At 35.6% G+C, this 21,243-nt stretch overlaps 1 protein-coding gene across 6 annotated transcripts in view; it reads left to right on the top strand.

Annotated features, from left to right (window-relative positions):
- The window catches only part of TMTC3 (transmembrane O-mannosyltransferase targeting cadherins 3), a 30,766-nt gene extending 9,797 nt beyond the window's left edge, over nucleotides 1–20,969 (top strand). For all 6 annotated transcript variants that reach the window (XM_027732930.2, XM_027732926.2, XM_039387273.1 and 3 more), the window contains exons 5-15: nucleotides 6,144–6,243; nucleotides 6,936–7,051; nucleotides 8,683–8,855; nucleotides 9,694–9,946; nucleotides 10,840–10,988; nucleotides 13,255–13,375; nucleotides 13,958–14,069; nucleotides 14,823–14,926; nucleotides 16,081–16,250; nucleotides 17,089–17,315; nucleotides 18,778–20,969. In XM_027732930.2, coding sequence (XP_027588731.1) covers nucleotides 6,144–6,243; nucleotides 6,936–7,051; nucleotides 8,683–8,855; nucleotides 9,694–9,946; nucleotides 10,840–10,988; nucleotides 13,255–13,375; nucleotides 13,958–14,069; nucleotides 14,823–14,926; nucleotides 16,081–16,250; nucleotides 17,089–17,315; nucleotides 18,778–19,592 — 2,340 coding nt within the window. In that variant the 3' untranslated portion in view covers nucleotides 19,593–20,969. The remainder of the gene's footprint in view (nucleotides 1–6,143; nucleotides 6,244–6,935; nucleotides 7,052–8,682; nucleotides 8,856–9,693; nucleotides 9,947–10,839; nucleotides 10,989–13,254; nucleotides 13,376–13,957; nucleotides 14,070–14,822; nucleotides 14,927–16,080; nucleotides 16,251–17,088; nucleotides 17,316–18,777) is intronic.
- Nucleotides 20,970–21,243: the final 274 nt, after the last annotated feature.

Raw genomic sequence — 21,243 nt, 5'->3', positions numbered from 1 at the left:
CTATTCTGCCTGCTTTCTTTTATGTCAATATCTCTATCTCAGTGTGACTTTCTCTGGGATTGTTGTTGCTAACGCTACATCCAACTTAGGGCCATTCTGTTTAAACCTTCCATTTTTTTAACATATATGATAGAAGGAAGAAGAAAGATGTTTCTGTCCTGTCATATTTCCTGTGGTTCTGAGGGAGTTTTTCACTGCTATGAAAAGCTTTGTTTGTACAAACTGTCTGATTATATACCTTTTAATGGCCAACCAAACTTGCAGCGTTGTGGAGTAAATGAAGTCTTGCGATTGCCATTAACTAGATGTGTTTCCATCAGAAACACTGATAAAGCAGATTTGTGGCATTTTCTGCTGTTATTTCTGCATCACTTCAATTGGCTTTCCTCGATTCCAGTACAGAGGTTTTGCAAAGCCCTTATCCAGTCTCTTTTTTTCTTACAGCATTAGCTGATTTTCAGAAAACTGAAAATGTTTGAATCTTTTGATTCTTTGGAGGTGTTGTCTTTTTTATGTGAAGAGTTTGCATCTCTCTTTTAATCAGTAACAACACAAATCCCTGTCAGTTACAATTCAGAAAACTGCATCCATGTATTTTGAGCAAATCTTTATAGGAACTGAGTTGAGTTTAAAATTGGCTGCTATTCGAGCTACTAATATATCCTTACTAGAAGTTAGTGGAATGTTTAAAAATGCAAAAGTTAACCATCTAAAAATTTTTGCTTGTTCCAAAGCAAAAAAAATGTGTTTATTTCTTTAGGTTTTCTTGCTCTTTGAAAAAACGTGCTTTAAATTTCCATGTTTGGCTTTGGGTCTGTGTAATAAATGTGATAGTATCTTTACAGGAGCATTAGCAACTTGCCAGTGACTAATATTGGTGGGTCATGGCTTAGATCTGACTATGTAATTTTATCACTTTCATTCCAAATTCAGTGATTCCTTATTATGCTTGAACTGTTAATTCTGTCTGAAATAACAAGTTAACACAAGTGCTTTTATACTGTGCATCAGAGTTAGCAAAAAGTATTATACAAATCCTATAACACAATCTGTAACAAAAGCTACTTGTGTAAGGCAATGTGTTACATAGTTACTGTGTAAAGCCTGATATCAGCCACATGAGGGCACTGTAACACTGGGATTGGTGGAACTTGGACGTGTGCTTGAAATATTTAGTGTGAGGTTTAAAGGGCAATTGTAGCTGAATTCCCCTGCTGTTGTACTTAACTAGTCAATGAAGAATCAGTTAGAGGGTTTTCTTCTGCCTACCCCCATCTTTTTCAATTTAGAAGTAGTGTATTTTACTGCTCTGAGAAGTAGTGTATTTTATCCTTACATATGTTTGTATTGAGAATTCTGCTTAATATGCAACCAAGAATTTGTGGAGTTGGCAGTTGTGACTTGTACAGATGTATAAAAGGCAGAATAACTGGCAGTTTCCATGCATGGAAGAGAGGAGCTAATAATGAGACTTGCGTTAGGGCTGGGGATTTGGGTCCTGACTGACTTACTCAGGTTTTAGTGAAAACTCCAAACCAGATCTCACTTCCACATTTTATGTCATTTGATGGCATAGAATCATAGAATCATAGAATCGATTGGGTTGGAAAAGACCTCCGAGATCATCGAGTCCAACCCTTGGTCCAAATCCAGTCCATTTACTAGATCATGGCACTCAGTGCCACGTCCAATCTGCATTTAAAATCTCCAGGGATGGTGAATCCACCACCTCTCTGGGCAACCCATTCTAATGCCTGATTACTCTCTCTGTAAAATCCAACTTAAATTTCCCCTGGCGGAGCTTAAGCCCGTACCCCTTTGTCCTATTGCTGAGTGCCTGAGAGAAGAGACCAACCCCCACCTGGCTAGAACTTCCCTTCAGGTAGTTATAGACGGTGATGAGGTCACCTCTAAGCCTCCTCTTCTCCAGGCTAAACAACCCCAGCTCCCTCAACCTCTCCCCATAGGACTTATGCTCCAGTCCCTTCACCAGCCTTGTTGCTCTTCTCTGGACCCGCTCCAGCACCTCAATATCCTTTCTGAACTGAGGGGCCCAGAACTGAACACAATACTCAAGGTGTGACCTCACCAACGCAGAGTACAGGGGAAAGATCACTTCCCTGGTCCTGCTGGCCACGCTATTTTTGATATCTTTGATATCTTTGTGTCTTTTATAATTGAAATGTACCTGGTTTAAATACCTTCAAATTAATTTCCTACTTATTAGTCACCTGCACAAGAGTTTGAAACAGCAGATGCAATACATAAATATTTCAACACTTTTTGCCTATCTTAGGATAAACATATTTTTCCTGGAAAAGTTAGCAGAGCAAGATAGATAGAAATTAATTTTTTGTTTGACTTCAGGGAGTAGTAGGCTCTTGCAGTGGTAATATCTAAGTTGTGATGAAATAGGTTGAATAACAGCACTGTTTCTAGCTACTTTGCTACTGTTCTGGCCAGAAGCATGTTGATCACCTTTATAGCTACAAGATGTCAACTAACAGTGTGAATGCTGGAATTTTCTCTCATAAATCACCTTTGTATTCAAAAATAGAATCTCTTTTGTTGGCGGGGGACCCTGGAGGCACACCAGCACACTTGCTTTACTAATGATCTCCCAACTGATCTACAGATAAAGTTTTCTTTAATGTCTGTCTTAATGCTGGGCAATTTTGAGATCCAGACCAGGAATCCTTGAAACATCTTAAGATATTTTGGAAACAAACACCTACATACTATTCAAAATGTTAACACAAACTCTGGTGTCTTACCAGTGTTTGTGCATGATTTGGTGACTTGTTTAGTAAACATACAGTGCTCAAAAAGAAGCACTAGTGTATGATTTCAGATTCAGATTTGAATGGTTATCTTTACACTGTGACCTTGGATATTGAGTTACTTTCTTATTTTACGCTGTGCTGGATCAATCATGCTTGACCAAGAATGTACCTAGCAATAAAAATTTTGAGCTGGGACTGGACAGCAAAAAGTCAGGTTTCAACATCATCATAGTTAAAGCATGAGCTATGAGGTTTCCTTAGCTGAATACGACCATCTACCTCAGGATAGTATGCCATTTTTCAGCTATCTTACTTGCAAAAGTTTGGAAGCAGTCTGAGGCATTACAGAAGAGGACAAGTGAGGAGGAACAGTAGTCCTAGAAGGTACTCTGGTCAACACAGTGGCTACTGCAGTAACCATTAATATAGTGATCTGTCTTCCATCTCTGGTTGGTTTCACTTCAGTGTTTTTTGAAAACAGTTCCTGAAATGGAAATTAATCTGTATTTCATTGGGGATTCTGAAACAACCTTCTACCCTATGCGTTTTAGCACTTCTCCAGATTTTCATAAAATCCATTCCTGTCTCTCTCATTATCAAGGGGTCACTACCTGTAATTTTTATATTGCCAACCAAATTTTCATTCAGAAAATTGCCAGACCTGTGGTAAAGCCTGAGTCATTCTTTAACGTTATTGCACTTGGCTTCCCATCAATTTATTTGTGACTGTTGACTGCTCACCTGAGAGCTGCCATAGCACCGGTTGAAGGAATGCTGCTTTCAGATTCAGATCTGTTCAACCAGTTAGAAAAGCTACAAACAAAAATAACAATCACAGCTTCTGTGAGTTGTTGTGAGGCTTCTCTTAGAACTCCTATTGATAAAAGCTAATTTCTGCCAGGTATTATGAAATCAACAGTTGTTACCATGGCCAAATTCTGCCTTAAATGCTATTTATGATTAAAGTTAAGGGAAAGTACAGCATTTTTCAGTTGTATCATTAATGGTTGTACTTAAACTAAGTATCAGCCACAGTTGGCCACCAGCCACCTGTATGATTTTTGTTCTTGAATTTGGTACTGATTGAACTGAAAGCAGCATTACTCTTCTGAGCCTTTTTTTGCTTGCTTTACAGATCTCTTTTCTGCGTATCCTGATAGTGTATTAGTCATGATACTATCAACTAGAAGAACAGAAACATAGAATGGTTTGAATTGGAAGGGACCTTAAAGACCATCTAGTTCCAACCCTCCTGCCTTGAGCAGGGACACCTTCCACTAGACCAGGTTGCTCCAAACCCCTTCTAACCTGACCTTGAACACTTCCAGGGATGGGGCATCGACAACGTCTCTGGGCAGCCTGCTCCAATACTTCACCACCCTCACAATAAGGAATTTTTTCCTAATATCTAATCTAAACCTACTTTCTTTGAGTTTGAAGCCATTCTTGCTGTCCTGTCACTACATGCTCTTGCAAATAGTCTCTCTCTGTCTTACTTGTGGACTCCCTTCTCGTATTGGAGAGCCTCAATTAGGTCAGCTCAAAGCCTTCCTCTTCTCCAGGCTGAACAGTCCCAGTTCTCTCAATGTTTACTTGTAGGAGAGGTCCTTCATCCCTTCAGTCAGTTTGGTCGCCCTCCTCCGGACTTGCTCCAACAGATCAATGTCCTTCCTATGCTGGGGACCCCAGAGCTGGATGCAGCACTCCAGGTGGGGTCTCACTAGAGCAGAGTAGAGGGACAGAATCCCTTCCCTTGACCTGCTGGCCACGCTGCTTTTAATACAATCCAGGACACAATTGGCTTTCTGAACTGCAAGTGCACATTGCTGGGTCATGTTCAGCCTCTCATCCACCAGCACTCCCAAGTCCTTCTTGGCAGGGCTGCTCTCAATCTGTTCATCCCCCAGCCTGAATTGAGACTGGGAGTTGCCCTGACCCAGATGCAGCACTTTGCACTTGGTCTTGTTAAACTGCGTGAGGTTCCCATGGGCCCACTTCTCAAGCTTATCCAGATCCCTCTGGATGACAACCTATCCTTCAGGTGCGTCAACTGCACCACTCAGCTTGGTGTCATCTGCAAATCTGCTGAGGGTGCACTTGATCCCTTCATCTGTGTCATTAATGAAGATTTTAAGTAACACTGGTCCCAGTACGGATCCCTGAGGGACACCACTTGTCACTGATGTCCATCAGGACTCTGAGCTGCTAACCACTACCCTCTGGATGCAACCATCCAACCAATTCCTTATCCATCCAACAGTCCACCCATCAAATCCATCTCTCTTCATGTTGTGGGAGACTGTGTCAAAGGCTTTACAGAAGTTGAGATAAATGGCATCTCTGGTCCTTCCCTTGTCCACTGCTGTGGTCATTCCATCATAGAAGGTCAGTGTTGGTACAGACAGACTTGCCCTTGGTGAAGCTCTCCTGGTTTTCTCAAATTGCCTTGCTGTTCTCCATGTGCCTTAGCATAGCTTCTAAGAGGATCTGTTCCATGATCCTCCCAGGCACAGAGGTGTGACAAGTCAGTAGTTCCTATGGTCCTTCATTCTACACTTTTTAAAGATAGGTACAATATTTCCCTTTTTCCAGTCACACAGACTTCATCTTGCTGCCGTGACTTTTCAAATATCGTGGAGATATGCAACTACATCGGACTCCCTCAGGACTCTGGAATGAATCTCATTGGGTCCTATAGACTTATGTGTGTTCAGGTTCCTCAGTGGTCATGAACCTGACCTTTACTTAGAGGAGGAAGCACTTTGCTCTCCCAGTCCCTATCCTGCTGTCTGTCTACTCAAGAGATGTGGCAAGAGAGGTTGTCATTGAAGACTGAGGCAAAAAAGTTGAGTACCTCAGCTTTCTCCTCATCCATTGTTACCAGTTTTCCAACATTGTAGGGGTACACTTTCTTTGACCTTCCTTTTCTGGTTAACATAGCTGTAGAAGCCCTTCTTGTTATTCTTTGTGTCCCTTAAGTTCAATTCCAGCTTTGCTTTGGCCTTTCTCACTCCATCCCAACAGAACTGAACTTTGTCCCTATACTCTTCCCAGGTTACCTGTCCTTGTCTCCACTGCCTGCGCATTTGTTTCTTTCACTTCTGTTTGACTAGCAGTTCCCTACTCAGCTGTGCTGGCCTCTTACTTTCCTTGCCCAGTTACTTGCTCCTGGGGATTCCTATCTCCTGTGTTCTGTGGAACACTTCTTTAAAGATCTGACAGCTCTATGTAATATATAATAATAAATATCTAACAATTTATAAATAAGGTATACAGATTACTAATAATATCTAGTCAAATACTATCTTAAAATATAATAATAAATATAATAATTGTGGTTTTTCTTCTTTTACTTTTCAGGTAACTGGAGTTGTGGGCAGAGCAGAGCTTTTATCATCTATTTTTTTCCTAGCTGCTTTTTTGTCATATACAAAATCTAAAGGGCCGGATAATACCATAGGTAAATGATTGACAAATAGATATATAACTTAATTTCTTTATCACTGATAACAAAGCTCTTAAAACTGTAATAGAGGTGTACTGGTTCAGCAAGTGTGTAAAAAACCCCATCAGCCCCAAGATACCCATGTAATACTGCTTTCCTTTTGTTTTTAATTCAAGACTTAGGCATTTCTTCATTAGTTTTGTAACGTCTGCAGTAGGGGACTCATGCACTGACTTTTATTATTGCAAGTTAAGTGGAAGTATGCTGAGGTGTTTCAGATGTTCAATCACAAATAAGCTGCAAAGTTTCAGTGTAAGTGAAGGAGGCTTTCCTCCTTTCCAGAGTTAAATTGTCCCTGTGAAAATTCATGACTCCCTATAAAGTATTCCATTTCTAAAAATGCTCTGGTGATTTAAGAAAGAGAGAGGTTTTTTTGTTTTCCTTATTATAGCTGTCTTTTACCTTTCATTTAGTTCTTTCAATTTAAGAGAGACAGTTTTAAAATTGATACATATGTATTATTTTCTGTAGAGTAAAACTGGTAATCTTTCCTTTACTAAGAAATTACATACTGAACAAGTTTATAAAACCTGGCATATTCAAACATGAAGAGCCAAAGTCTTCACTTTTTAGGTTAATTTACTTTATTGTATGTTTGTGTTTTTGGTAAGATGGAGCATTTTCAGTAATGTCTTCTTTATTTGCAGTGTGGACTCCAATTGCAGTGACTGTGTTTCTAGTAGCTGTTGCAACACTGTGTAAAGAACAAGGAATAACAGTGGTTGGAATATGCTGTGTGTATGAAGTATTTATTGCTCAAGGGGTAAGCTGTTGAAAAATAGAGTGGATTTCATCTCAGGAATTCTGTTATGATGCATAAAGTACTTTGAAACATCCTATTTCAGTGCTGATTTTTCTCAGTTTAGGCGAACTCAATACTTCTTTTACATTTTTCAGATTTTTTCCAAGTCAGTTAATGGTTAACATAAATGGTTCATGGTGAGGGAATCAAATGATTTCCAAGTTATCCTTTACATGCTATACAGAGATGTTAGCAAATATAGTCAATAAAGACTTAATAGGTCTTAATGGAAACCTAAGGTTTTAGTTAACTGAAATTTGCAAATACTAACATGTAACAGTCTTGATTAAAGTCTGAGGTGCATAAAGATGGGGGATTATTTGTTTTTAATCCCTCTAGTAAAAATAGAGAACACATTATATACAAATATACTTTATCATTTTCTAATGAGTAACCAGATGTTTTGGAGTAGTCCTATTGAATAAGTAATATTCTTTCAAAATTTGTTGTTAGCTGATAGGTTTCATTTTAAGCATTGATAAGCCTTTAATCGTAAATTTGCTTAAAGAAACAAGTTGTTCCTGCAATTAAATAATTTTTGGATTTTAATAGTTGAAACAAATGCAATTAAAAAATGTATGACTGCATATTAGAAGAAAATTTTGTAGTTTAAGTTAATTATTTGAAGGAATATTTTGTAGAAAATACACCAAATAAAAACTGAAAGATTATCTGTTTGGGGGATACATATTCAAGGCCAAAATACCAAAATCACATAGATGTCTTTGTAACTATTGCCTTTACAAGTCTAGTGAATAAACATACAATTTTCAAACTGGGTTTCTAAGGAAATCCTCAGTGTGTGACTGGTTTTAAATCCACTCTTCCTTTCTTTTAGTATCTTGAGATCTGATCTCAATTTCATGAAAGTTTAGTTTGTGTAAGTCCACTAAATAGGAAAGATAGAATCCAAGCTGAGGCTTCTTCTGAATGCACACGTGTCTCATGAACTTAGAATTTGACCAGTTCTCAGAAACCTCTCAGTTTCTGTAGTTTAGCCAACCAGTGTATGTGAAGCAATAAATCATCTCCAGCGGAAGTCGTGAAGACTTAGAGAAAGAGGTACACAGGGAAGAAACTAAGCCATGTAAAGGGGAATAATGAAAGATCATAATGTTATATAAAATATAACATTATTTAATATATAATATATATAATATAAAATAGAAAACCAGGGTAATCAGAAAGTGAATAGCATTTCTACCATTTGTAAGGAATTTTGTTTATAGGACAAGTTTTCAGAAGAGCTGATAATTCCAAAAATAGTGATTTTTCTTCTTGACAGTTTATATCATAGCTATGATTCATTTGTTGAAGTCTCCAAAGTTGGTACAATATTTTTGAATCTGTCAGTGCAAAATACAGAGCTCCAGGCATACAGGTTCAACTGTGGTAGTGTTAGCAAGAATACTTGAATAGAGATTATTAGAATGGTGGACTTGGTTTGGGGGGTTGTCATGAAAACACTAAGTAGCTGAATTAAGTAGCTCTTGGGAGCAGACATTTAGAGACAACTAAGGAAAAAAAATTAGGTAGCTCATATTTAAGGGAGTAATGAGTACACTGATTATAAACACTGTTTTGCTTTGCAGTACACCTTGCCAACGCTGTTGGATACAGCTGTACAGATTCTTCGAGGGAAGGGCAGTATTCCTTTCTCTATGCTCCAAACACTGTTGAAGCTCATAGTCCTAATGTTCAGTACACTGCTGCTTGTAGTTGTCAGAGTCCAGGTTATCCAGTCTCAACTTCCAGTGTTTACAAGGTAATAGTGTCTCTTATTTACAGATGCCGATAAATAAGATATGACTTAATGAGGTCTGAATGAAATGGCCAAAAAATACATCACCTTCAGTGCTATGAACTAATTTTAATATTGGTAACCAATGTCTGTACAATACTACGTTTTTTGGGAAATTGATGATATATTTCAGCACCTGTTGACAAGAATGTCCAAGGTATTGAGGTATCTGAGCAGGCAGCCTTTTTTAAAAACTTACAGTTGTAAGACTTTGTCTTGGTAATTCGTAAATTTAATGTCTTACTCCTTAGGTATTTTTTATTGTCTCTGTATGTGGACATTTGCTGAATACTTTAAACCTCTTGAGTTTTTCCTCTTCTACATGCAAAATATTTTTTTCATTTTAGTTATGTATATGCAGAAGACATGGTTGTCTTTGGATAGACTGCTTGAAGATAAGTGTATATAAATGGCATTAGAACTGAAAAACTAATTTATCCTAAGTTTGAGCAATGTAGGAATGCAAGAATCTGTTACTGTCCCTGAAAAAAATAAGACAAACTATTCAAAACATGAACAAGGGCCACTGAACTCAACCTTAGGTGTAAATCATTCTGTTTCTTCAAACTTAAGTTGATTATATCCCAAACCAGTTTCATAAACTTGGAGGCTCTGTCCTGTTCTGCAGTGAATCATTGTATGTGATTCCAAAGTCCCACACCTGACAAATGCAAAAAGATTAGGATATTGTACATGTCTGTAATTGGTAGTTCTAGCTATGAATCTGATGTTTGTCACAAAGTGAATCAAGACTACATCTTTTTTCATTAAAAGCTCCTTTTTCTCCTTTCTTTTGCTTAAGGTTTGATAACCCAGCTGCTGTTAGTCCATCCCCAGCAAGACAGCTGACTTTCAACTACCTCCTCCCTGTAAATGCTTGGCTTCTTCTCAACCCCTCAGAACTATGCTGTGACTGGACAATGGGAACTATTCCTCTTGTGGAGTCTTTGTTAGATGTTAGAAATGTCGCCACCCTGACCTTCTTTTGCTTTCTGGGAGCTTTGATTGTCTTCAGTCTCCGATATCCTGATAATTCCTCCAAGACAGTATTGATGGTATGAATTCAAGTTTTGCTTAAATCTATCAGCCAGTTGTACTGAAAATTTCTAGAAAATTCTTCTTTATTCAAAGAAACATTCCATTTCTGCAGGTTTGGTTTTGTCAGTTTTTTTGTAACTTGGAGGCCAGATATTTTGGAATAATTATTCATGTCTTTTTTTGGACCAGAGATTGGAAAGCTGCTATTTAACAGTGACCCAGGACATAAAGGAAATGGTCATGTCCACTTCCTTTGCAGTAGATGGATTTCTCTGCTTTTAATAAACACACTTTTTGATAAGAAGTCTGTCACCTACCTAAGACCTGCAGTTATGCAGTTCTTAAGATCATTGTCGCTTTAAGTATTCTAGGGTGCTCTTAACGCACTGTCTAAACACTGATGTTGATTCAGTGGCTGATTTTGGTTTTTATGTTATTTCTTCACATTTCTTACAGAAACCTAAAACAGACTGTGTTGTAATGTAAAAATAGCTGCTTTAGGCATCATATTGATTGATAAAAATTTTTAAGTGTTGTAAAACACAATGTCCAAGGTTCTTAGACTGTCTTATTTTTGTATCTGGAACTCTTATTAAAACATTGTTTTGAAATTAATCTTTTGATCCTAGTGATTTGTCATACAGCTACTCTTTTCTATAGCATAGAAAAGTGAATAGACTTGTAAACCCTTAAATAAGGAGTAGAATCATTTGCAGGTTACTACTTGCCATATTCAGAGATGTCTCCATGTAAAACAGATCTTACTGCTGAAAAGAAAAACAGCCAAATATCTACTATCTATGTCTGTTTTTCTGGGATTATTTTTGTAGTTAGTATGTAATTTGTTTCCTGGGTAGAGTTTGTCACCACCTGATCTTGATTACTAATGCCATTTGCATTTATTTTCTAGGCACTCTGCTTAATAGTGCTACCATTCATTCCTGCATCAAACCTGTTTTTTCCTGTTGGATTCGTAGTAGCAGAACGAGTGTTGTATGTTCCTAGCATGGGATTCTGCATTTTAGTAGCACATGGATGGAGGAAATTATCAAATAAAAGGTAAGGTGGTGTTACCTAAAACTAGTTTAACTCATCTCTTACTTTCACAGAAGATAACCATTTATAACTACAAGATTTCCCATTAGAGCTTTTATCAGTATGAATTTATTACATTATAGCTCTTACTCTGTTTCAAGTTCTTAATGACCGCAGAGTAATGACCAAGAAACCATTTCACAGTTATGTGAACAAACAACAGTAAGGAAGTTCTTAGGCAACTGGTGGGTTATCCTGACAGTGTTATAAAATTTATTTAAAAGATATACAAATATATCTATATACACACACAAGTGCATAATATATTTTTTATTTTATATATGAGCATACATGTATACATAGAAAGAGCCTCAGCCTGCACCAAACCTTTTTAGAATGCAGTGTACCTTATATTACACATTACTACAGAATAGACTTTACCTATGATCCTAGTAGTATAACCCATCTCTCTTCTGTAAAAGAAAATATTTTCTGTTTAAGTCCTAGATGTTTTTAAGGATTAGGCAAAAAGTATTTCTTGGCCAGATTTAATTTATACTCTATTCTGGTGACTACTGACTGAAGTTTATATAATGTGTGTGCATCAGCAAGTTAAAATATCTTTTGTTGATTAAATTTTCAGATATGCTGTGCTAGGATTGGCTATCAGAACCATTCAGTATTTGCTAAACTAAAGAATTCTTTGGATAACAATTTCTCCTTACGAAATTCTGCTCTAAAAGCGTTTTTTACACATGCTTTTGTTTTTTCTGGTATCTTCTACATTGATCTGCACAAACCTCCCACTGCACAAGCCTGGATGCTTTACCCTTATTAATTACCCTGATGGTATCCTAATGCTAGTTCAGACAAATGGAAAGGCAGCAATTCACAGTCCTGTGTTGTCTGCTATCATAAGAGCTGAGGCCTGGCAGTATCACTTATGCCAACGGGTGCTGCTGAAGCTGACAGCACCTGCATAATGAGAAACTAGTGATACCTTGTGGGAGTGAGGAGAAAGTATTCTCACAAATCCCACTACAAGGCAGTAAAAATAGAAGTGATTTGAAAGAAAGCAAGGAACCAGGAGAAGATGGCTGGGGAGAAAAATCAGGCAGCAGTGTCATTTACTACAAAAATACTGGGGATCAGCACTCTAAAAAGTCTTATGAGAGAGAGAAGATTCCTTGCTTTAGAAATATGTGGAAAGAAAAAGTTTTCTTGTAAGTCTGATGGGCATATAGATTACTGTATATGCCAGTTCTCATTGATCACTTTGCTAGTGTTTAAGAATTTCTCGCTTACAATTTTACAGTTCCACTTTTTTAGTATTTTTAAAACCAGTCACGGTAGTCTAAGTCTGTACAGCATTTTGTATATCTTAAAAAGTGGAGGGAAAAAAAACCTTTCAGTTTTTAGCAAACCCCTGTGAAGTATGTAGTGGTGTGAACAACCATTGCATAAGTCAAGTATAAAAAATAACTGTTCATACTGAACAACTGTATGTCCTCTCGAGAATTACATTTCCTTAAAACAAAATTATAATTGTAGGAAGGCTACTGAGTGTTTGACATGTTTTTTCATAATGAAGTTAGAATTCAGAAACAAAATTATCAGCATGTTAAGGCATATGTTTTATATGTTATGTTTAAACTCCAGAAAAATAAACTGCACAAAATCAAGATTATTCCTGACAAGCTTACCATAGAGGATGACTTCTGCCCCAATTTGCAGCTTTAAAAATAAAATCACTAGAAAGACATTAAACCTTTCTCCTATTTAGATATTACAGTAGCACTAGGATTATATTTGTTTATGGAAGATTGCATAGCCTCCACTTACCTCTCTGTTAAGATGTATTCTGCAGTGGCAATGTGTGCAGTAAAAAACCTGTGTGGAATTGTCTGATATGAAACAAAAGGATGGGATGATATTTTAGTTGCTTTTTTTATTTTTTAAAATTTTGTATAGTTTTTTGGAGAACCTCACGTTTTGCCATCGTGTTTATTGTTTTAAATTACAGCTAAGTTTTAACAGATGTATAATTTTTGTATATTTTTGTATACATTCTATTATGTGAATTTCATTTGTTCTTAAGGGAATTACATAGTCATAACAAAAACATCAGGTAAAAACCAAAATTAATTTGAAATTAGGCATTATTTCCTTTCAAACTCTAGAGTGCGCCATTCACAAATGTGGTTCTTGGTTTGTTTGCCTTAGCATGAGATATTTAATTAAGATTAGAATTGTTTGTGTGCTTACAACAAATCTTTGTTTTATTTAATAGCGTGCTAAGAAAAATTTCTTGGGTTTGTTTGGCTGCGGTACTATTCACTCATGCCTTAAAAACACTGCACAGGAACTGGGATTGGGAGTCGGAGTACACCTTATTTATGTCAGCTTTAAAGGTACTGTATTCTATTTGGAAAGGATAATGGAAAGTTTGTTGCTGTTATAAAGCTGCAGTAGAGCATGATAAAAATGGAGAAAAATTATGCTTATTTTGGCACATTAATTTCTATGTTGACAGTATTGACATATAATCAGTTGCTTTGGGGAATGCTTTAAAAGAAGTGTCATGCGCACATGGGAATTCTCATGCGAGAAATAGATGGTAATTTTTCTTGTCTGGATCAAAGCAAGATATGTTTCAGTACAAAAATCTGCTAAAAGGTTGATTCATAGAATAATGTCTTTAAAGTTCATATGGCATGATAAGACAGTTTGTAAAAGATCCTATAACAATTACAATGAATGTTATAATATTTGGTATTTCTAGGGCCAAATAACTAAAATAAATTGATGTTGAGCAACAAGTTGAATGTAATCATTCTGGATATAGTGTTTTGTTATCCTTTACATATAGAAACTTCATGAAATCAGTCATTTGCTGTGCATTTTTATGTCTTAAGACATAGATAAGAAAAAATCAATTGCCATGTAATTTCTGCTTAATACCTTATGCATTGATATCTTTTTTGTGGTTTTAGGTAAATAAGAATAATGCAAAACTATGGAACAATGTGGGGCATGCATTAGAAAATGAAAAGAACTTTGAAAGAGCTTTGCAGTTTTTCATACAGGCCACACAAGTGCAACCAGGTAAAAGCTTTAACTAACTACCATTGAATGTCATCTCTGCACTCCTAGTATTTCAATATGCTTAGCTTAATTAGCATCTTCTCAATGATCTGTTTTTCTTAAACTGAACATCAAACAATGTCATATAATAAATTAATTGGTCCATAGTTTTTGGAAATAATCTAAAAAAGTCCTTCAGAAAAAGTTTCTATCTATAAAAAGATGCAAAAACTTATGATTAAAAGCTATTATTTGGATGACATTCTTTTTGAATTAACTTAAACTGTAATTTCTTATGGAGGCTACTTATTACTTCATTTTCTTATTTAAAACTAAGGACGTCTGTAAGAAAGTGAAAAAATCTAGATAACATCAAAGTACATATTTAATCTATTTTACATATTGTTGCAAAAGAAGTTCTAGATAGTACTGGACCATCTTTCCTTTTTCCTTTTAGAAGTCTAATAAATAACCTTCAATTTATGTACCTCTATTATAGCAAGAAATTAAAGATAGATACCTGGAAGTATGATATGACCTCGAACTTTTTACAGTTTCCTAAGTAACTTTATAATCCCTCCTTAGTTCATGGCTAAACTATTAGCTTCATAATTAAGATGAAAAATTATATAGAATTGGATTTATTTTTTTTTTGTGATGGTGGTGGTCTATGCAGAGTACCTGTACTTCACACTACTTTGAAGGCAGAGGTGTTTATTTTCACGATACTCAGTGCATGGAAGTATTTTAGATTTCATTCTTTTCTTCATTAAGATGATATTGGTGCCCACATGAATGTAGGAAGAACTTACAAGAACCTAAACAAAACTAAAGAAGCTGAAGAATCATATATGATTGCTAAATCATTGATGCCACAGGTCAGTATAACTTTATCTACCACCACAGGAGAGAACCTATATTCATTATACATTTTTTGTATTTTTCCTGTAATTTTGTGTGGCTGTAGTCTTTAAAGTTTCTCAGGGTTTTTTTAAAACTGCTATGAGAAGAATACAATCATGGCTGTTAAAAAATGCTAATTGAGAATTCTGTTAAAATTGTTTTGATTTGCTTTTTATAATACTGTGTTGTGGGTTTTTTTCCTGAAATTGAGGATGTAAAAGAAAGCAGCATCTAAAAATGTACACCTATAGTTTCTGGTGACAATAGGTCTATTTTCAATTACAGCTAATACATTCATTGATGGTGACTGAGTTTGAGCCCTCAAGGCTTAAATACATTATTGTAGGTTCGAGAAAGTAGCCAGAGCAGCAACAAAAAAATTGTTGCCTTAACATGCTTTTATAAACATGCTTTGTTACCTTTACCATTTGTTAAGTTATTTTTATAGCTAGCAAATGTTACTTGTTCAGCTCTTTAGGAGGAAAACAGAGAAGTATTTTGGAGAATGTATGAAGGTTACAATGAGACTAACAACAAAAATCAGCAGCCCCTTGACTAGAAGCATGGCATTCAGAAGTTTATATTGTGAATCAGTATGAAGACTCCAAATGGATGAAGTATAAACATTACAACCGTTGCAATGTCATAGCATTTTTATCTTTCCTGACTACTTTTCATTTGCTATATCAGTGGCTGGTAAAATCTTACTTAAACACTTACCTTAGGCTGAAGGGTTATTAAAAGGAATGGTAATGTTTGATAGAATGTCAGTTTAGGCATTAGGAAATATTTTTTGTCTGAATAGGGAAAGTTTTGCAAGGTCTGATTGGTTTCTAATGGCTATCTGCATGAGCCCAGTTAGGTAGTAGCAGAGCTTAGTTACCTGATACCTTAAATATGATATAAGTCATCTGTGTCTTCATACAAATAAAGAATAAAAAATACTCTTGTTTATATTGGGGTATGATTTTCCGGGAAAGAAGAATTGCTTTTTGTAATCATTAAGAGCCTGCACACTAATGTCCAGTAGTACCCTAAAACAAATGTGGCAGAGTAAAGAGGAGTTCTATACTGATCGTCTTTCATATTTTTACCCATTTGTGCTTGGTACATATCTTCTCTTTGACAGATTATTCCAGGTAAAAAGTATGCAGCAAGAGTTGCTCCTAACCATCTGAATGTTTATATCAATCTTGCAAACTTAATTCGAGCAAACGAATCTCGCCTTGAAGAAGCAGATCAGTTGTATCGACAGGCAATTAGTATGAGGCCGGATTTCAAGCAGGCTTACATCAGCAGGTATATTTTCTAATTTTAGAGATATGTATTCTTGAATAAACATTTTTGTATTTACAGTGTTATGGACAGTATTTAGTTCATACAGTTGACTTAGCTGCTGGATTTGCTTCATTTCCAAATAAGATGATGATTTGGGACAATTATCAGTTATTCATTAAAAACCCTGTTCTTTTAAATTCCTACTTGAAATGGCATGTTTCCACATAGGTTTTGTATTCAAACATTGTATAGCAAGACACTTCCATTAGCTTTCTTTATGAATCTCTAACTGAAATTTCCAATCTCCTAGTTTAGTTTTGAACTGAAAAACTTTTGGTTAGTCTGAATCATGGAACTTTCTTTGTGCTTCTTTGTTAAAGATTGTCCAGAAAATGCAAGAATTAACTATTTAACTGATATTAGTGTACTTTTTAGTTAAGAGTCCCAAATCTTCGTTTGCGAAGCCTAGCCATGATGAGTTAAGAGTAATGTGAATATGGTTACTGAGGCTTCTGTTCTCTATTTAGTTTGTTGTGATCCCATTGGGACTTAGGGTGGTGCAAAATGGCTAAACTATAGCTGCTGCAGTGTAATTAAAGAGCTGAATCAGGAACCCTTGATCACTTTTTTTTGTTTTCCTGCTTATGCATTTGTTGTATACAGACTTCGGAGACCTGAAAGCTTTAGAAATGTTATGTAAATAGGATCTTGTATTGTTTTGTGTTTAAAACAAACAATAGAAAAAACACTGTCATCTCACATCTACTGTCTATAGGAAGGCAAACGTTTAAAGAAACCTGTCAATTATTTTCATATGGTTTTGAATAAAAGTTGAAAGTTCAATCTGGTTCTTTAACAGGGGAGAATTACTTTTAAAAATGAACAAACCTCTGAAAGCTAAGGAAGCTTACCTTAGAGCTCTAGAACTAGACAGAACCAATGCAGACCTGTGGTACAACTTGGCAATTGTTTACATTGAACTGAAAGATCCAGCAGAAGCTCTGAAGAATTTCAACCGAGCACTAGAACTCAACCCAACGCATAAACTGGCGTTATTCAACTCAGCACTGCTAATGCAGGAATCTGGTATGTTAATTGTCCCTTTTATAATTATTGCATATTTGCATTTATAGGATCCATACTATTTAATTTTTTTTTTAATTAACTTTTTTATTTTTGGAAAGGAGAAGTACATAGCATCATCAAAAAAGAAACTGTATATTTATAACAGCTTTGTAATTTGTAGTGTATAGAATTTGTCCAAAGTGTGCATACACCTTAGCTGATCAGCATCTTTAATAAAAGTGCTATTTTACAACGTCTTATACATATAAAGAGTAGTGTTACACAAACATCTTCAAAACTGTGCCTATATAATCTTAAAAAATAATATTTAGTAAAATGTGTAATATCTATGTTTTGCATTTATAGTGATTGATTTAATTATTGACTCAGAAATATAGCTGACTTCTGTGGGCTTATGTCTAGCTCCAGAACAGTGAATGCATTCGTAGGTTCCTCTGTGCTACTGCTAATTAAGATAATTCAGTTGGATTTTCATGAGTTTATTTTTTTCATGAGTGTAGCTTCTAGCTCTGTGGGTAAGGGTAAGTGTGAGCCTTTGGTGAATTAAGGCGGTTGCAAAGAGTATTTGGCAAGTGAACTGGTAGAATTTTTTTTCCCCCTCTAAGAAACAGAGGCCAATTGATAATTTTTCATCTCTTCGCACATTGTAAGTTGAAGACATGCATTGTTCCTTGTCTGTAGAAGCACAGGTTGCTTCAAACAAGCAGAAGCATTAACGATCTAGTATTCAATTTTTCATACTGAAAAGTGCAACACTGTTTCAGGAGGTTGAAAGAGGACAGTTGAAAGCAGCTCCTGATCCTTCAGTAAGTTTGGGACTGAAATTCTTTACTAAAATATGTTCACTGGCTTATTCAGTAAAATAGTGCAGGCCACAAGCTCATCTAGCCAATCCTGGTATATGGAGATAAAATTGTTTTACTATATCTTTTTCAAACTTTGATGCAAATTAAAATATGGGAGTTACAGATTTTATTGTTTTGGGTTTAGAAGATATTTTAGCCTGGTTACATTAGAAGTCACCCTATGTGATCTCTGTCTAAATTTTTTCAGTCTGTCTTTCATAAAATTAGATCTGCTCAAAGTTTGGCTCTGTAAGAGCTGGTTTGTCAGAACTGACATCTGCTCTACATTCCATTTGCTAAACTCTGCATGAAAATAACTTTTTTTAAACTTATAGAGACACCTTTTGTGTCTGTTGTACCAAACCTAAATACTATTCAACAGCTAATAGAGTAATGATGCTGACTTTGGCTACAAATCAACTGCACATAGTTTCATTCTGTAAAGAAGGTAGATGTCTTTTATTTTTGCTGTTACACAGCAATGATAAAAAATAGCATTTTAAACCCTTTCCCTTTTACAGTTGCATTTTATGTTGTATAAAGATTAGCCTTTCACAGGCCTGGTCTAAAAGTCCTTCAGAATAAATGTAGAATTAAATGTTTTTTCCATCATTTAGGTGATGCTCGGCTTAGACCTGAAGCTAAACAAAGACTGTTACATTATGTGAAAGAAGAACCCCAGGATGCAAATGGATACTTCAATTTGGGTATGCTGGCAATGGATGATAAAAAAGATATGGAAGCAGAGGCATGGATGAAGAAAGCCATAAGGTTACAGCCAAACTTCCGAAGTGCTCTGTTCAATTTGGCACTGCTTTATTCTCAGACAGCAAAAGAATTGATGGCTTTGCCCGTCTTGGAAGACCTACTGAGATACTACCCTGATCATACCAAAGGTCTGATTTTGAAAGGAGATATCCTTATGAACCAAAAGAAGGATATTGTTGGAGCAAAAATGTGTTTTGAAAAAATTTTGGAATTGGATCCCAACAATGTACAAGGAAAGCATAATCTTTGTGTGGTTTATTTTGAAGAACGAGACTTAATAAAAGCAGAAAAATGTCTGGTTGAAACACTAGCACTGGCACCTCATGAAGAATATATTCAGCGTCATCTAAACATAGTTAGAAGTAAAATTGCGTCGCTCAGTGCTATGGAACAGTCATCACTTCCATCAGAGGGAACTGCAGCTGCAGAAGAAAAAAAAAAATCATTTCAGAATTTGAAAGAAGTAAAAAATGAGAAGACAACCACCCAATCAGCAGTTGATAAAAATAAGGAACACTCAAAAAATAAGAAACTGACAGAGAAAAACAGTGTGGACAAAGAGACTCCCAAAAAATCTACGAAAGAAATCAAAGACATTGAGAAAAAGAGAGTTGCTGCTTTGAAAAGACTTGAAGAGATTGAACGTATATTAAATGGTGAATAGACTTTATCATGTCACAAAAGAATAAGGGGAGAATACTATTTTTAATTATTGTTTAATTTGTAAGCCAATTGGAAAGTGTTCTCAGTGCTTTGAAAATAGAAATAATGTTGACTACATATCAGTTATCAAGCAGCAAAAGACATTACAATGTTCTATATGAGAAAACTGCAACTTTTAAATATGATGGAGGGATGGGTGGGAATCAAAGGATAAAAGGTTGAGAATAATCTTCAATGCAGAACCCTAAAAGTGAGGAAATAGCACTCATAAAAATCATTGGTAGTCAGGGATATTAAGTAATGCTACTTTCAAAGAATCAGTGGAAGAGCTTGAATGGAGAATTACCAGGATAAGCCAGACACTGCTTCTTTCCCCTATACAGATCTCTTTGTACTAACATTATCTACATTTCGGTTTACACATCATCAGTTAAAATTTTTCTAGACCTCTGTTACACAAGAAAAACTGTTTTTCTTTGCGTTATTTGTTTCCGGAACTTAACAAAAAGTCATCAAAATGCCACTGACTGTAGTATAGGAAGATGCAACAACACACTAAAACTTTCAGTTGCATTCTGAATATGGAATGATATAATAACTTTTTAGATGTTCTTTACTTACAATGCTAATGGTTTTTAATCTTTTACCTGACAAGAAATCTTATGGTGCTCTTAACATCTTTAGACTAAGCTTTTTCTTTTAAAAGAAATGTGTTTTTTTTCTTCAACTGTCAATCATGTAAAATTATACTAAAAAGGATGGGTTTGTCACTTTTTCCCCAGTTCATTGAATTCTGATAAATGCACTTTGGTACAGTAACCAGTATGCTATGCAGTACTCCTTGTTGACTTTGTATCAATGGCTGCGGATTGACTCCTTAGTGTAGTAAATTCTTCCTTGTTTTATCTGGTTTTACTATTTCTGCCATTGGAACAGAATTTCTATTCTCATGACTTTTTACAACACTAATATAAGCAATGATTGCTGAAGGAAGTGTGATAATAATTAAGCCAACTGAACTTAGCAATGTTTAACACAAGGCAATGTAGGTAGTGTCCTTTCAAATACTGAGTTTTGTTGTTTTGATACTTTGTCTTGGGTGTGTGGTTTTTATTAAATATTTATTTTGACTACTAAAATATTTCCATTTACACTTTTTCACTAATGCATCATTTTAATTTCTTATATGAAATGAATATCTTTGCAGTTTCAGTGTTGCTTTTATTCTTTTGCAATGCATATATTTTTTTTTCAAATATACTACCGATTACCTAAACCCAATGTTTTCCTTAATTCTGAGAAAGAAAAAAAAGAAAAGAAGTGTAAGAGCTGGGTTCATTAGTAGTTTCATTAATCATTAAATCTAACTTACTCTTTATGTTTCGTCTTATTTCACAATGTGGAGGTATTCCTTAACAACTCTACTCCTGGAACTTAATCCTTTGCATACTTGCTCAGTTTTCTGCTTCAAGCAGTAATCCAGCTGTAAGATGTAATTATTATCTCTGTGGGAGGGATCTGAAATGGTTAAAGGCCTTCCTTGCATGGACCTTTTCTTTGTTATGTATCATTCATAATGTTAGCACAACAATTGCTTGCATGGTAATAACCGGGGGGAAAAAAGTGGGGTTTACAAAACATGATTTACAAGC

This window comes from Pipra filicauda, unplaced genomic scaffold, assembly GCF_003945595.2.
Source record: "Pipra filicauda isolate LSUMZ 115617 unplaced genomic scaffold, ASM394559v2 scaffold54_size4384275_pilon, whole genome shotgun sequence".
NCBI lineage: Eukaryota > Metazoa > Chordata > Aves > Passeriformes > Pipridae > Pipra > Pipra filicauda.
The sequence above is the reverse complement of the archived record's forward strand: the minus strand, read 5'-3'. Positions and strand labels throughout refer to the sequence as shown.